This window comes from Mus caroli, chromosome 16, assembly GCF_900094665.2.
Source record: "Mus caroli chromosome 16, CAROLI_EIJ_v1.1, whole genome shotgun sequence".
NCBI lineage: Eukaryota > Metazoa > Chordata > Mammalia > Rodentia > Muridae > Mus > Mus caroli.
In genome coordinates this window covers 55,682,263-55,700,825 of record NC_034585.1, presented here as the reverse complement: position 1 = coordinate 55,700,825, position 18,563 = coordinate 55,682,263, and the positions used below count along the sequence as shown (strand labels likewise).

General features: G+C 39.4%; 1 protein-coding gene across 1 annotated transcript in view; it reads right to left on the bottom strand.

Moving 5' to 3' along the window:
* Positions 1–700: 700 nt before the first annotated feature.
* Gabrr3 (gamma-aminobutyric acid type A receptor rho3 subunit) overlaps positions 701–18,563 on the bottom strand; it is a 52,412-nt gene continuing 34,549 nt past the window's right edge. Inside the window, exons 7-9 of the mRNA XM_021185329.1 lie at positions 17,729–17,881; positions 10,035–10,231; positions 701–1,211 (exon numbers count right to left, since the gene is read on the bottom strand). Of these exons, the coding sequence (XP_021040988.1) occupies positions 912–1,211; positions 10,035–10,231; positions 17,729–17,881 (650 nt within the window). The 3' untranslated portion in view covers positions 701–911. The remainder of the gene's footprint in view (positions 1,212–10,034; positions 10,232–17,728; positions 17,882–18,563) is intronic.

Sequence of the window (18,563 nt, the reverse complement as noted above, 5' to 3'; positions counted from 1 at the left end):
TGTTCCACTCACCAGAAGTCTTAAGATCCTGTGGTGGGTGTTGTGGGTAGCTGGCGAGTGTCAGCCGACCCTGCGCCCTAGCTACCCCGGTGCTTTTCTCTGCTGTCATGATTCTTTGCCATCTTGGTCACTTATCCCTCTGGAACTGTGGGACCAAATAACTCTTTCTTCTAAAAGTTGCTTTGGTCATTGTCTTACATCACCATTATAGAGAAGTAATGAATACAAACATAAATGAAATTATGAAAAATCCTAATTACTGTTAGGGATGACGGAAGGTGAATTTAATAAATGAAGACTGAGTGAAGTTTAATTTTTCCCTTTTTGGACTCCATAATATATGAAATTTAATATATAGAAAATGTGACTGGAAATAGAAGAAGGGGGGCTGTTCACAGGATTCTCAATTGTGTGTAACATAATCACTTGAAGATGGAAGCGCTCTCTTAGGACAATGTTATTTGTCATTTGGCAGACACTAAGAAATCAGTAATCCTTGAATAACTGCCATAGTCCAGCTATATTCCCTAGTTTAAAAAGATCAATTTTACAAAAGTGTGTTAAGATGAAATAGTTGCAAAATATTTATTCCCGATGGAAAAATTTCCCTTATAATACACATGCTTATGATGCTTATTTATAAAGCCAAATTTCCCCAAGGCTCTGAACATTGAAATAAATGTTAATCAGTCATCTTTTACATCTTTCTGAGGCTAAGAGACATGACTAGCTCTACCCCAGTTTAACTGTCCAACTCATATCCAGGGAATAAATAAATACCACCTGACTCAAATGGAAGTTTACATAAAACATTCCTCTTCAGTCTGGGGTTGGTAAAATACTTATTTAGCACGTGCAACACCCTGAGTACTGCAAAGAAAGGAAAAAGTCAACAAGCAGAGAAGTCCTCTTCACACATATATACCCCAGTAAAACAAATTAAATATTATATAAACGATGGGGAATACAATTCTAGAATAGGTATCAATGACGTGGTTGTTTTCCAGGATGGTTCTACCAACGTTTCCTCCCAGGGATTTTCTTTTTATCTGAGATGACTCTGCACAGGGGCTTCCTGTGAACTTCGTTCTCATGGAATCCTCTTCTGAGTGTAGAGAGAAGGAAGTTTGGTCTACATCACTCTCGCTGTCATGGTAGCAACCATCGAAGGCCATGGCTTGAACAGCATCAATAGTGTACATCCCAGATATCTGTCAAAAAGACTTTTCTTTAGTAAGGCACAAAGACGATTTTATAAAGAGGAACTATAGAAAAACGTAAGTCAGATATTAAACAGTTTCCATAAACGTTTAGCTTGTCTTTCTTGTTATAAAGAATTCTGGTTTTGCTTCTGGCACCTGACTTAAAAATAATTTTAATAAGAAGCAGAAAACATTGTCTTAGGGAGCCTGATTTATAAGGTGGTTTATATTTAATTCTATGAGTTATCTAGGCATCATACAATTAAATGTTAAACAAATATAATATCAATAATTTCTACTCTAGTCCTGAGCCCAAATAGGCACTCAACTAAGACATGTTTTGTCTAGAGACAGAGCTAACTGGGTTCTGGACTCTGGAATTAGGGAAAACCTCCTATTTCCTTTCTGGGCTTAGTTTAACACTAAGGAAAGTTTTAAAAAATTACTATTTGTAATGTTTTCTCTGTTTTTGGCCTTTGGTGGCTGGCTATGGTGTGTGTGTGTGTGTGTGTGTGTGTGTGTGTGTGTGTGTGTGTGTGCATATGTGATGATAGTGGGTTTGCTGTTTATACAGTGGGATTGGTGGTGGTGGTAGAAGAGGTCATGATGGTAGGAAACTTTAAAACTAAACTAATAAGAAGTGGTAAAGTCTTATCATCCTCTGTAAGGGAACACTCCATGAACAGAATACTGTAATTCTAAATAGATGCACATGAAGCACAGATGCATCAAATTGCATAAATTACTACTACTTGTTATAAAGCCTCAGATTAATCCTAGCTTCATAAAAGTGAAGAATTCCCATACATGACCATCACCAACAGATAGACCATTGAGATACAACAAAACCTGAAATTAAAAAAAAAAAAAAACTACAGAGAAACATTGGAGTGAGAAGAAACAGCAAATCAAACGAACCTAGCAAATATCTACAACTTTCCACCTAAAGAACATGCATTATTTTTTTGTAGCCCATGAAACTTTCTTCCAAATAGACCACATATGAAATCATAAAGCTAGTGTGTTAGTCAGAATTCTCCAGGAAAACAGAACTTAGAGAATAATTTTATCTATCTATCTATCTATCTATCTATCTATCTATCTATCTATCTATTTATTTATCTATCTACTATCCACATGCATATGTATAAATACACATATATACACAAATATATAAATTCCCTTCATATACATGTTTATGTATATGTACACATATATACATATATATGAAGGGAATTTATTAGAATGGCTATGATCCAGCTAATCCAACAATGCTGTCTACCCATAGATGGTTCAAGAAATCAGTAGTTGTTCAGCCCACAAAGCTGGATGTCTGAGCTGGTCTTCAGTATACATCAGATTCTCAAAGAAGTAGGCTTTCATGCCAGTGAACAAATGAACTCACTAGAGGTGTGAGAGCCAGCAGACACAAAGCAAACGTTTCCTTCCTTCATGTGTCTTTTCTATCGACTGCTGCCAGAATGTATGGCTCAGATTAAAGGTAGATCCTCCTGGCCTCAAAAGGTCTGGATTAAAAGTGGATCTTCTCACTTCAACTTATTTAATCAAGAAAAAAAGATCCCTCACAGCTGTACCCACAGATGCTTGGGTTTTAGTTAATTCCAGATGTAGTCAAATTGACAGCCAAAAATAGCTACCACTACAAATCTTGACTATATAGAAAATTTGAAAAATCCTTCATTCTATCTTATCACAGTGGAACAAAGTTAAATATCATCATCAAAAGAAAATACAGAAAACACATAAACTCAGAGAAATTATACAACATACTATTTATAAATGAGTCACTGAAGGAACTAATAAGGAACATTTAAAAGAAATTCTAGATTCAAATGAAAATGAACACAAAATATCCAAATCTATGGGATACAACGAAGGCAGTCCTGAGTAACATTTATATCCCTAAGTGCTGACATAAATGAATAGGATTTGAAAGAACTAACTTAATGATGTACCTTAAAGCCTTAAATTCAAGGAAAAAAATAAAATAAAAAACTAACAACAAGACAGAATTAAATAAAATATACTAATATGAAGAATCAATGACACAAAGAACTGATTTTCTGAAAAGATAAACAAGACTTACAAACACTTTGCCAAATCAAGCAAAAGAAGGAGAGAAGGCACAAATGAATAAAACTAAAGATGAAAGGAAGGCATCAGAGGACAAAATTTAGAAAATCATAAAGACACACATTAAAAATCTATATTCCAATAAAACAAAAAACTAGAAGAAAGGAATTGAAGATAGCATTAGAAGATGGAAAAGATACCCCACGCTCATGAGATATGGATATTATAATAATGGCCTCCAACTAAAGCCAATCTACAGATTCAAGGTGATGTTAATGTCTTTTTTTTTGTTTTGTTTTGTTTTGTTTTGTTTTGTTTGTTTGTTTTTTGGTTGTTTTTGGCTTTTGGTTCTTGGTTCTTGGTTTTTGGGTTTTGGGTTTTGGGTTTTGGTTTTTTGGGTTTTTTTTGGGGGGGGTTGGTTTTTGGTTTTTGGTTTTTGGTTTTGGTTTTGGTTTTTGGTGTTTGGTTTTTTCAAGACACGGTTTCTCTGTATAGCCCTGGCTATACAGGAACTCACTTTGTAGACCAGGCTGGCCTCGAACTCAGAAATCTGCCTGCCTCTACCTCCCAGTGTTAATGTCTTAGTTAGGGTTTTATTGCTGTGAAGAGACACTATAACCATAGCTACTCTTATAAAGGAAAACATTTACCTGGGTTTGGCTTACAGTTTCATATATTTAGTTCCTTATTCCCATAGTGGGAGACATGAAGATATGCAGGCAGACATAATTCTCAAGAAGGTACTGAAAGTTCTACATCTTGATCCACAGGCAGCAGTAGAGGCTATGTGCCACACTGGGCATGACTTGAGTGAGCACAGGAGACCTCAGAGCTCACCCCCACAGTGACACACTTCTTCCAACAAGGTCACACCTATTCCAACAAGACCACACATTCAAACATTCAAATGCATGATGCTATGGGAGCTATTCCTATTCAAACCACCACAATCAAATTAAGTTTCAAGGTCATTTCTCATAGACATAGAAGAAAAAAAAACCCTTAAGATTTATATAAAAGCACAAAAGATCAAACTGCCAAAACAATCCTGAACAAAATGAGTATTATAGGAAGTAACACCATATTTGATTTCAAGTTATACTATAGAGGCATAGTAATAAAAATACCATGCTTGTGGAACCAAAGATAACATAGATGAGTGGGATATAATAGAGAATCCAAATATAACTCCATAACTACAGCTGCCTGGCCTTTGACAAAGTTGTCAAAAAGTAGAGAAAAGCGTTTTTAAGAAACAGTACTGGGAAACCTTGGAACCAACATGTACAAGAATGAAACTACATCTGTATCTCCTACCCTACACAAAACAATTCCAAATGGATCAAGGACCTAAACTTAAGGCCTGATATTCTAGACATGTTTGTATATTCATTCTAGAATATACAAAGAAATAAAAACAAAGCAAAACCCTAAGAAAACACTGTTTTAGTTAGGGTTTCATTGCTGTGAAGAGATGTCTTAGCCAAGGCAGTTAATGAATCAGGACAAAATTTAATTGGGGCTGGCTTACAGTTTCAGAGATTTAGTCCTTTATCATCCTGACTGAAAGCATGGCAGTGTGCTTAAGCCTACAAGACCTTGAAGTCTACCTGGATAGTGACACAAGCCCTCCAACAAGGCCACACCTACTCCAACAAGACCACACCTTCTAGTAATGCCATTACTCGTGGGCCAAGCATCCAAACACAACAGTCTATGGTGTTGGGGTTGGGGGAGCAAACCTATTCAAACCACAACAAATTAATTAATTTAAACACTAATTAATCAAATAATCTAATTAAAAATGGCTATAATAGTAAAGAGAGTTCTACAAAAGAAGAAATATAAATGTTAAGGAGTCACTTCAAAAAGTGTCCAGCATCTTAACTATCACACAAAAAATATAGATTTAGATTATTTTACAATTTTGTTTCATCTTAGTTACAACGGCTATCATTGTAAATACAAATGTTGTGAAGAAAAAGGAGTTAATTATTTTACACTGTTGGTGGAAGTATAAGTGATTGAAGTCACTGTGGAAATCTATCTGGAGGTTTCTCAAGAAGTTAAAAAAAAAGTGTGTGGGGGGGAGTAGAATTACAATTACCATAGGAACCAGCTGTACTACTTCTAGGTATAACTCCAAAGGATGTTCTAGCAAACTGTAGAGATACCTGCCTATATACCTTTTCAGTTCAATAGATGGAACTGGGCCAGGCAACATAATCCAGACCCAAAAGTACAAGTGCTTCCCTTTCCCTTCCGTGTACAGATCTTAGTTTTACCTCTTTAGTTCTGTTTGTTTAAGTTGGAGTGCCTTGGGAAGCCAGGAGAAGGAAAGGGATGTTGTTAGGCTGGCTTGCTCTAAATGAAAGGGATAGCAAAAGCAAAAGGCAGAGGGGGAAACACTGGGCATGAAAGCAGGTTTAAGATGGGAGTCATGTAGTGAATGTCATGGTAAGATGGGAGGGCAGAGAAAATTAGCCTAATAAAGGATGTGTTTTAAAAAAAAAGCCATATGAAAGCGTACTACTTGTAACCCAAATGAAAAACAGAGACGACAGAAGAAGAAGTTATCATGCACAGACAGGCAATTGTCATAGACACAGTGGGTTGACTAAACACATTCCCAGTAACAGACTTGGGATACATTTATAGGAATTGTTCATGGAGATCCCTGAGGGCACTCAAACTACACAAGTTCTTGGCAGCCCTCTTGGTTCCTTACAGCAATTAGAGTGTAAGATCCTATTACTGAGCACACCACAACAGATATAAAGAAAATAAGCTGACACTGAGCTGAAAACTTCCTGGCTGTTGTTTAGCATTCAAAGTACTGAAATGTGCTCTGCAGGCTAGAGGGGGAGAAATGGTTCTACTCTCTTACCCAACCGTGAAACCTGCAAACCACAAAGCCAGTCTGATAGGAAAGATATAACCACCCGTACAATAGGGTAACTATTGGAGGTAACAAATCACCTTATGTTTGGTTTTAATGCTCATTCCACGGGAGGAAATCCATATGTGATATTGTAGTATGTTAACAACGCATTTCTGGAGAAGTGATGGGTTCAAGAGAGGGAATGTACTACTACTGTTTAACTAAATTAACACAGCATCAAACTGCCTTCTGAATACCTGTGTTTATACACACAGGCAAACGCTACTCTTAGCTCAATCAGACAATTCTCTTCTTGCAGTGAATCCAGATGTCTGGCTACTCAAGGTGCTAAGAGTAAGTGATGACTGAAGGCTCAGACATTAATATTATCTCCTAAAGCACTCAGGGGACACTGTAGAAGAGGGAATAGAAATGAGAGAAGAGCTGGGAGGGGTGGTGAATGCCTGAAAAACGCCACCCTCTGGATTCTGTAGAACAAATGCAATCATGAACGCTGACCTACTGTGGGTACTGTCACTGGGCTCACAGCAAACTGGCCCTGTTCATAACTAGTCATGGTTGAAAGAGGAACTCATGGGGAATCTACCCATTACAACTGAACTACTGATTATTAATAGATTCAGGAAAAGGGAAACTCCTTGTCTTTAGTTGTATATCCATTGCTGAGCCCATGAAGCTCCAAAAGATAGCTTCGTATAGACAGCCCTTGCTAAACTAAATGGGAGAAAACAAAATGAACAGATATGGGTGTCAAGAAAAGATTTGTAGAGGAGAGGGAGAAAGGAGAGATATGAGGGGGGTAGGGTGGGACTAAGAAGATAGGAGAGGGTCTGGGGTGAAAGTATTCGGTATGTATAATATCCATGAAGAAAATTGTCAAAGAACAAATTGAAGTAACAGTAAAAGATTCGGGGAAAGGCTGGAAGAAGCTGAGGAGGAGGGCAACCCTGTAGGAGGACCAACAGCTTCAACTAACCTGGGTCCCTGAGATCCCTCAGACACTGGGCCACCAACCAGGCAGCATATACCAGCTGATATGAGGCCCCCAACACATATACAGCAGAGGACTGCCTGGTTTGGACTCATAGAAGACACACCTAACCCTCAGGAGACTTAGGGCCCTAGGGAGTGGGGTGATCTCGTGGGGTAGGGTTGGAGGGATGGGGAACATCCTTGTGGAGATGGGAGGAGGAGGTATGGGATGTGGAACAGTTAGAGGTGGACTGGGAGGGGGTTAAAACTAGACTGTAAAAAAAGATTAAATAAAAATTAAAAATAAAATTAAAATAAGAAATAAAATAAAAGATCCATGTTGTATAAACATCGTGTGGAAAGCAAGAGCAGGAAGGTATATTTCAGAGTCTAAGTAATAGACAAGTGATCCCCATTTACTTCAGTGTCTGGTCCTTGCATTAGCCACTCACTCACTGCATTAGAAAAAAACTAAACAAGAAAATCTTTCCCTTTGTGCACATTTTCCCCCATTTGTCTTTCATGCTGTAGATTATTCAAATTTCCCCAGTGTTGGTATGGACCAGTGACTTTAGCATTGCCTAGAGCTTGTCAACTCTGTAGCCTCTCAGGTTCTACCTCAGTTCTGCAGAGTTAGGCTCGCACAAGAACACTGGTAATGTGCATGCACCCTGGTATCATCTGCAACTGAAAGCTCCTGGTGGTGTCACACCTGCATCCTCCTCAGGATGCACATTTGCATGCTAAGGCCTCGTGCAGTTAACCAGAAAAACAAAAGCGCATGGAACAAAACAAAGTCAGGTACTTTAGGGCTTTGACTCAAAGGATGTAAAAGGAGTGACTGAAATTATTATTCTCAGAGGCCTGAATTCTATGCATCACTTGTCAAATTATTCGATTTCATTAAAATCTTGCTTCTCCTCTAAAGCAGAGAAGGTTGTCTTTGCACAGCTTAAATGGGGGACCTGAGGTGAAGTCTCAGTGGATGATGATGAGATAAAGCTGTCCCCTGAGAGGCTCTGCCAGAGCCAGACCAATACAGATGGAGATGTACACAGCCAAACAGTGAACTGAGCATGGGTATCCCAATAGGGAAGTTAGGGCAATGACTGAAGGAAGTTTGGGCAAGGAGCTGAAGGGGTTTGCAACCTCATCGGAAGAACAACAATATCAACTAACCAGACCCTCCAAAGCTCCCAGAGACTAGACCACCAACCAAAGGGTACACAGGGGGTACCCATGGCTCCAGCTGGATATGTAGCAGAGGACGGCCTTATCTGTCATCACTGGGAGATGAAGCTCTTGGTCCTGTGGATGCTTGATGTCCCAAGAAAGGGGAACGCTAGGACAGTGAGGCAGGAGTGGGGGGGGCACCCTCATAGAGGCAGGTGGAGTGAGGAGGGGATTAGGGGGCTTGTGGAGGGAAAACTGGGAAGGGGATAACATTTGAAATGTAAATAAATAAAATAACCCATAAGAAATGAAAAAGAAAAAAATTAAAATCTCAAACAATGTTGAGTATGCACAAATAGTTATATGACAATCTGCAAACCTTAGGGCTGGTGACATAGCTCAGCAGTTAAAAACATTGACTGCTCTTGCACAGGACCTGGCTTCTGTTTCCAGTACCCACATGGTAGATTACACTGGAGTCTGAACCTCATTTCCAAGGGATTTAATGCCCTCTTCTGGTCTCTGTGGACATTGCACACATGTGGTACATGCTTCAGAACATACAGATATTCCTTTAAAAGAAAAGTCCTTAAAACAAATGTCTAAGCTCCCCGCCCCCCCGCACCCCCATATAACTGATCAATTTTACAGTGCAGAAGGTACCTCACTGCAAGGATATTATGGAGAGAAGAACCCCTCATTTCATTCTAGTATTCTTCTAAGTGACAAAGAAAGAAAAAAAGACCATATCATTGTTGGTTGAGAGCAGAGCCTTTAACAGTCATAGACACAAAAGCTAATTCTGAGCCCTTTAGCTCTGTGACTTTGGCAGCACTTTTCTTTTCCTTTGTAAAATGAAGGCGAGAAAACACAGACAGACCTCTTGGGGTTAGCATGAAAATCAAATCACCAAAATATTTTAGGTGTTGGCACAATGCCATTAGCAAATGAACGCTCAAAACTTTCTAGCTATCACCACCACTACCATCATGACCATCACCACCACCATCAACAATTAGAAAAGAGGTAGTTTGTACAACACCTTCTTCTCTGAATGGTGCAGAGTCAGGGATCCAATCCATACTGAGAAAAATCCTTTATGCACAAGAGCCCTCAGGGAGAGTGAATGAGGATGCTGAGGAAAGCAGCTAGCATCCAGCTAAGATTAAAGTTCCCCATTACAGTCTCACAATCCTGCTGACTTGACCCTGGCCAAGGCATTTGAATTTAATGCAAGACTTTGATAAACTTTAAGAAGCTTGCTAAAGAAGTTAGTCTTTGCCCTGGGATGTTTACTGCTAATTGTCGTTTTTGACAGAATTGAGAATCACTTGCCAGATGGGCCCCTGGGTCTATCAGTAGGTAGCTCTCTTAATTGTGTTGTTTGAGGTGGGAAGCCAGTCCCACTGTGGGTGGCACCATTCCTTGGCTAGGAGCCTACACTGTATAAGCAAGAAAGAGGCAGCAGCTTGCATTGATTGTTCTCTGCTTCCTGGTGGTGGTTGGAATATGAACAGACCCTTCAATCTCTTGCTGCCTTGACTTCCCCCACGGTGATGGATGGTGTCCCTGCCAAACTAAACCCTCTTCCCTGGAAGTTGGTTTTGTCAGGGTGTTTTATCACAGCAACAGGAAAAGACACCAAGCCCAGCACTTTTGGAAAGGAGTTGACATTCAATGCGAAGCTGTACCTTTCCCCTCCTATTGAGTTGTTTCCACTCCTCCACTGTGGTGAGGTAATTCACTGCTGCATACTCAATGACGGACAGAAACACAAAGAGGGAGCTGACCCACATGTACACATCCACCGCCTTGACATAGGACACCTGGGGCATGGAGGCACTCACACCGGTGACGACTGTGGACATGGTGAGCACCGTCGTGATCCCTGCAGTTCAAGAAGAACGAATGACAAACTCAGCCCACAGCATTCCAATTCCTGGATCATCACCATGTTTCTCTTAAGAACAAGATCAATTTACTGTCTCCAAGATGGAGTGAATGTTTGCATGCTAGTTCTGGACATCGGAAGGATGTCATTGGATTTCCTTCTCCATCTCCGTGTCTTGCTGTTGCCCACGGCTCACATCTTACATCCATCTATCTAAACACCCCAAATCTAACACGTTTGAAGCCTCTCCTTCAATGGACAACTTCTGATCATCCTCGTAAGGTAAACACGTGGCCAAAATAAAGAGTTCTTGGAAAGAAATGACAAGCCCATTTTCAGTAACCATCTCTAAATGATTTAATAACTCTTGTTTGTAAAAAGTTGAGCCTTTAATCCCAGCACTCGGGAGGCAGAGGCAGGCAGATTTCTGAGTTCGAGGCCAGCCTGGTCTACAAAGTGAGTTCTGAGTTCCAGGACAGCCAAGGCTACACAGAGAAACCCTGTCTCGGAAAGCAAAAAAAAAAAAAAAAAAAAAAAAAAAAAGTTGAGCTGGGCGGTGGTGGCGCGCGCCTTTAATCCCAGCACTTGCGAAGCTAGAGGCAGGCAGATTTCTGAGTTCAAGGCCAGGCTGGTCTACAGAGTGAGTTCCAGGACAGCCAGGGCTACACAGAGAAACCCTGTCTCAAAAAATTCAAAGAGAGAGGGGGAAAAAAAAAGAAGTTGACTTTATCTACCTTTACTCTTTCATGCAGCAAAGGGGCTTCATCTTTGTCTTGGTTATTATTAAGTAGTAGTGAAGACTACTATTACCCACATTTTTTTTTCATCAAGAATTCTAAAGAGCCATCATTATTCTCTTTGAACTGCCATATATGAAACTACGCTTCAACTCAGTCAGTGTATAGTGAACTAGTGTTGGAGGCTGTGTCTAAGCAACTGGTGAATGCCAGTCATCACTTGCCGTTTCTCTCCTCCCCTCCTCTGTCACTATTCCTTTCCCTTCCTTCCCCTTCTCTGGAATTTAGAAGCCCTCCTCTTCATCCTCCTTTCCCTCTCCCTCTCCCTCCCCTCTTCCTCTTCCCCCTGCCACATACGTGTGTGTGTGTGTATACACACACATGCATGTACATCTTTCTCTTCTATCTTTTCTCTCTTTGTTCTCCTGTATGAGCACTCTAGGTGAAGAGTTGGGAGTTCCAACTCCAGAAGACGATGGGCAGGGAAAACTGACTCAGATTTTCATGAAACACCTACAGCTACGAGAGCTATTTGATCTCTACACTAATTTCTCAGAAGAATGTTGCTAGAGTGCTGTCTGGAGAGAAGGAACAGTACTGTAAATATTTGAAATGCACGCCGGCTGTGCTGCTTTTATTTGTTAACTTCACACCAGGGAAGTACAAATGAAATTCTCAGTGAGTTTATGAATTGTGGGGAGTCTCCAACAGCAGGAAGAGGACTGTGATTTACTCTTAACTGAGAGATACTTTCACCAAGAGGCCTTTATCTTCTCTACAGGATTGTGTGAAGTGCTCCTGCAAGGGAGCCCTGTGTCAAATACAATAGCAATTCTACAGAGCCACTCAATCTCAAATGAAGTTTTCATTTGTATAGCAAAGCACATTACAGCCCAGTAGCTTGATAGTTACCACAGTGGTGGGGGTGGGGAGTCCAGAATCTCATCTCAACACTGATTTGACTTATAAACTCTATTCTAGCTCTTAACATTAAGCAAAGGAACTGTCTCATTCAATTTCAGGTCTCCAGGCAATAACAATAAAAATAAATAAATAAATAAATAAATAAATACAAAGAACAGCAAATAGCCTGTATACAGCTATATACTGTTTTCATGTTTGGCTCCAAAACACACAGTATATAGCTGAGTGATTGGCCCACATTTTGTCAGAAACATGATCCAGATTTCTTCCTAAACCTGTGATTTTTATTGCATAACTACTGTCTCTCATTTTAGACCTAGAAGGCAATACCCTTTGTTTATACCCTTATCAATCACATATTGTTGGTCTCTAAGGCAAGATGCTACAAAGTACTATGAGGGTATGTTAAAAGTTTAGAAGGTACGTTGTACTTTCAACGTGCCAGAGGTTTTAATCCATCCTTCTAGGAACTGAGGGAACCCCGAACTCACATTCCTATAGAGTACCTTCAATCAGTAGTTAATTTTTTAAAAATATCTTTCCTTCATTTTATACGTCACTGAACATAGAACTTTCATGTTTTTCAATAGATAGTAATTTAGACTTAGTGGTTAAAATAATGGCTTAGAAAAGTTATAAGTGTAGACGAATTATGAGTTTACACCAGAACCACTGACTATTTGGATTAGTGAAAATGAACCACAGTATCTATGTTTGCCAGGGAGGAATTAAGTATCAATCATGTTCGCTTAAAAGGACGTTTAGCCCAACCAATTTACCAGTTCTTTCTTTATTTTAATCACCAGCAGTACATATTTTCATTGCATAAAATCAGCAATAATACTAATGAGAAAATTAATGAGAGAGTGGGGAGGAGGAATTGTTGGATGGAGGAGTAAATGATGAGATAACTGGCATAAATTCTTAGAGCACTAAAAGTAGAAACTGGGACGATTAGAGCCACATTAAACATACCTATTATGTCCTGAGCCATCCCTTGGAAACACATTAATCTTGACAAATGGTATTCCTTGCAGATTCATTAAACTGAACACCCCAATAAAGAGGGTTTGAATCACATGAACTGACCATTTAGTCAAGGAAAGGTCATATATTGCGTTAGAAAATTACATTGCCACCTACTGATATCAGTATGCATAGTTAGAAAGATGTTATGAGAAAATATTTAGCCAGGCCATTTGACTCAGCTCCCCTGAGCCCTCACAGTTTCACCGTATTAACTTTTAAGCACATGCGTGGGTGAATTAAGGGCAGTCTGGGGAGGATTCATTGTGTCTACATTTTATTGGCCATCTTTGGCCAGGTATGATGGATCAGTAGTTCATGAACCATGAAGACAGCAGTAGGCTCATAGATATCACTTGTTGGAACTTTGTTAACCCTTCAGTGAAGTGCTATAAATAGTTTTCCTGAGGGTGGTGGTGCTCTTCATTTGCCTTCAAGTAAGAAGGCATTTTTTCCTATAAGAACGTTTTCTTATAGGCATAGCTAGGATAATACGGAGCACACAAGGAAAAGACATGAACTATATATCACCACTCAGTGGCCAGAAGCAGCAATTTCTATTCATAGGAATACCAGAGTCCAGTGATTGTCATTAGAGACTGGTAATTTCTGTGCTGATTGCATGAATTTCTTTTGCATGTGTGCACAAATGCAAAATCATTTTCTATGGTGGAATGTGAAGTTTATGCAGTATTTTTACAAACCAAACAACAAAAGTTATTCTGAGGAACACCATCACTTATAGGAGTCAAGCAAGAAGTAGGCGTCAACTCGATCATCCATTGGTTTATTATTTGTGGTACTGCTAATCAAACACAGGGCTTTGCACATTCACTGTAAGCTGTCAACCATTTCCTACCCTCCTTCTTTTCAGTGAAATGCCATTTCTCCGTGAAAGAACAAGGCAAAACAATCATCCCAATTGGAATCGTATTTGGTACTGCTTTTCTTAAACCTGGGCGACTCACTCTATCACATCAAGTGAAAGAACAAGGCTGTTGATTGCTAATCATGGGACTCTCACTTTCAAGTCTGCCCTACAATGCTGCTAGACTTGCATATGTCACTGTGAACCTCCTATTCCTCAATTTTTATGAGGAATTAATGGCAATATCATTTTTTTCTGATGTTATACAATAAATGGCAGGAATCTTTGAGAGATCTGGAGGTTACTCTGGAAGCCAATGCTTTTCAAGTATCTAAGCCTGTGGGTGAAAGATCTGTTCACAGTACAAAACAGACCAGTGGTTTCTCATCTAGCAGGCAGTATCAGATTCTACACTATAACTAACCTTCTAGAAATAATCACATCCTGAGCTATTTAATGAGACCATACGTCTCACTACTTTCAGTGAAAATTTATTACAAACTCTGTAGAAACCCATAGGATCTCTTGTCTGAATATAACACCTAAAATTCTAAAGTACTGGAAGAAAATATAGGGACACAACTTCAAAACATTGGTACAGGTGATACATTTTTGGATGACATTCCCAAAGCATAGGGGAAAAGTAGGTAAGTTAAACTAAGAAGTTCTGCACAGTAAAAGAAATGAACATAATGACTAGACTATCTATAATGACAAAGGCATTATAACCAAAGTACATAGTGTACACTAAAAACTTAACAAAATAAGTAAGCTAATTATTAGTGAGCAGAGAATACGAGTCCATACTTCTCAAATGAAGAAATTCATTTTTGTACACATTGTGAAGAAATGTTCAAATTCTTCGTACACATTAGAAATTCAAGTCCAACTACAATGAGTTGTCATTTTATCCTAGTTAAAATGGCCAACAAGGATGTGCATGTGTGTGCTCACACACACATACACACCAAGAGAGACAGACGGAGAGACAGAGAGATAGAGACAGACAGAGACACACATTCACATACACAAAGACACTAACAGGTTTATGGAAAAACAGTATGGAAGCTCCTCAAGATGCTAAAAATAGATTTATTATATGATCTAGCTACCCCACATCTGGATATATGTCAGAAAGAAATGATATTAACATATCAGTGAGAAAACTGCACATGGATGTTAATTAATATATTATTCAAAATAACTAAAGATCTGCAATGCTCAGTCTAAGTCCTTATCAATAGAAACATGGACAAGGGCTACATTTATCTGTAGGTGTAAGGATTTACATTTACCTGTAGGTATAAGAATTTAGTTAGAAGTTATACTGGTTGAAGTTTCTTTTTGTGGTACAACCCCTATCCCTAACTCTCAGGAATCATGAAGAGAAAGGGAAAATTCTAGGAATCAGAGGACCAGGATGTCTGCTGCAGGATTGTGTTTTCTATATAGGACAGGAAATCTATGCCTACTACATCTGAATGATGTGGCTACTGACATGAGAACAATGATAACACCAGTTACCAATAGGGATTGGGGAAATTTCACAAGGCCCCACCCTTGAATGAAAAACTACAGGGAGTCAGTGCTTACTGAGTGAGGGAGAATCAGTCTTTCTTAGGGATGAGTTCCCTAAGTAGTTGTCTAGTATAAAGTGTCACACCAAATGTACATTTATATATCTATGTGAGTATGCATGTAACAATAACAATTATAGGAAAACCAAAACTATAGAGATAATACATAAAAGAAGAAGGAGAACTGGGGGCAAAGGAAGGGAAACAATGTGGAGTGGGGAGGAAAATATGGTAATAGGGGATGAAAGATGATCAAATGTACACAATAAAAGTGTCATAATGAAGCCCATTATGACACTTTTGTGTCATAATGAAGTTTGTACCATCAACAAATGCTATAAAAATGAAAAGATAGATATATGAATGAAAATCTCCCATATACAGAACGAAGTACTATTGGTCTAAAAAGTGATAGCCCATCGTTTCTAGCAAATGGATGGAACTGGAAGACATTATGTTAAATGAAGTAAGTCAGAACAGAGAAAAGTCCCACATATTCCCTCAAGTGTTGAAGTTACTTTTAATGTTAGCAGTATGCATCATACTAATTACAAGAGGGTGGGAAGGCTAAGGGCATGTGGAGATAGAGAGAGGCTAGTAGTGTGTATACAGTCCCAAGCAGAGTGGGTTGTCTGCCACAATGGGAACTACAGTTTACAATAACTTACAATACAGCTTGTCCATTACTAGGAGTTCAAAAGCACCAAACACTAAGTAATGATGAGGTGGCAATGTTAATTACCTAATTTGACCCATAACCATTATAACCATGTTTTGAAATACCACTCCGTGCCTTCTAGGAACCAAACAGCACTGCATTTGGGAAGACAAGAAACAAAGGCAGGGTTTGAGGGTAGTAGAAAGCAAAAGCCCCAGCAGTGTTATAGGAGAACGGTGGCTGTGGCAGGAAGCATGGGAGAGAGGTTGCTCTGGTTTGAATGCTAATTTATATGAATAAGTAAAACTTTCCTATCTCTCGGCGATGAACACAGATATAGGAGGGTAGAATTTCAAAGAGGCTTTAGCATCATATTTCTGCATTCATACTTCACTTCAGCCTAGTAGCTCTTGCTGCTGCCATCTTCACCATGTAAGTGCAGGGTAGTCAACTTGAGGGATATGGTTAGAAGTCATGCTAATGTGCCTTGAGACAGAATGCCTTTCTCAGTCTCTCTTGGATGCTTGCATGTGCCCTCTGACTCTCATTTGGGTCTGTGCTTGCCCTGTTAGTACTGGGATCAGGACACAGATGTTCTGATATGAAGGCACAGTCAAAATAATTTAATTACTCATTCAGATGATATTTTTCCTTGAAGATACTCAAGTCTGATATACTTGCAGACTGTGGCTCTTATAGAGGAAAGAGGTGAACACATTATTAATATTAATAATTTATGTCTTCAAGTGATCTTTTGAAGTATGCATAAAATTTGTGAACATTAACTTCAAAAATGATCTTTTCTGGGATGAATTTTATTATAGTTACAACGATTACAGTGATTGTGAAGCAAGTATTAAAATCTTCTCTCAAGACAGAGCTCTACAGGTTAAAAAAAAAAAAAAAAGAAAAGGAAAAGAAAAGAAAAAAAAAATACAGGAAACCAGTATTGTCTAAACCAGTCAAGAAGGCAGGTGGCATTAGCTCCTGGGTTCTTATTAACTAACATGTCTTCTTCCAAGTGCTTAACTTGGCACATTCCACTTTACAAGGACTCAGTGACCACCAAGTGGTTCTGAAATGGTTCCCATAAATCAGAGTATATGACAATGGCTTGTAACATGCTAGATGGATTAGGCAATCATCCCTGTGTGGTGACTTAATGAGGCAGGCACCTTGTGTCCCTGGAAATTTTACTCTCCTTGAATCTCACTCTGACCTTTGGGTTAAGTTCTAATTTTTGATCAGTATCCATCTTCCCAAATTTTGCATGCTTTGCCCTGGAATTTATTAAGAGACCAAGAGTGCAGTGTGAATTGCTTTAAGGAAGTGAATTGTTTCCTTCTATGCTACAAAAGGTTGGTCTTGAAAAGTCAAATCATCTTGGGTAAGGGACATGGGATTGCTTTCGTGGCAAAATGAATTTAAGTGGGTTAATTTTTGTTTCATAACCATACCATCTTTTCTTCCTCTCACCTAGCTCCTGATGAGTCAGCAACACCTTCACCCCCAAACACCCAGTGACCAAAGAAAGAGCCCAATCACAACTTATCCCTGGAGTCAGCTAAAGCTAAACACCTTGGCCTGAACACACAGCCGCATCCTGACGAATCCACGACTCTCCATGCAGTACCCGTATTTATTTACCTCTTTGGCTTTCCCCTTGGGTTATAATTTTTATAACCAATGGAAAGTTTTATTTACCTAGGGAAACTCTTGCAGGAACAGCTCTCCGGTCAATCCAGAAAGAGACCCAGGAAAGCATCACCATCAACATGGCTGGAAAATAGGTCTGCAGGACAAAGAAGAAAACATGCCTCCGTAGCACAAAGTTGATGAAAAGTCTATAGTACCACCCTAGGAGAACAAACAAACAAAGAAACTGATTACCATTAAACAGGCTTAGGCACACAACCTACTCTTCAGACAGGACGCTCTCAGAGCCATGGACCGTGATAATCCCACCTCCGCTTACTCAGCAGCAGCTGGTTCTCACCTGCGCTTGCAATTCTAACCCTGTCAGATGGAATGAACTACAGCCTGCTTAATTACTCACCTGAAAGTATGCTTACCTTCTAGAGCCCAGCAGGGAAGGGAATGACAATTACATGGCACGTATGTAATTGTTTGCAGTATTTCTTTAAGAACAGTGCTAAAGGTGCTGAGGTGGGAGTGGGTGGCTGGGTGGGGGAGCACCCTCATAGAGGCAGGGGAGATGGGGGTAAGGGATAGGCAGTTTAACTAGGAAGAGTGATAACATTTGAAATGTAAATAAATAAAATAATCAGTAAAAATTTTGCATTAAAATAAAAGAACTGTGCTAAATGATGACTGTGTATCGTAGTGAAGAGTCGTTTATCAGCTGTTACAAATGATGAAGAACATTTGATTGTAAGAAAAGGTTTGGAGTGTACCGCTGGACCTTTGCTTGGGGTCTGGAATGCTAAGAATTTAAAAAGGAGGGGCATCTTTAACAAGTGTTCGTTACTTTGAAGTTTCACAGACTTGAAAGATTGATTCTTTCAGAGAGAGAGAGAGA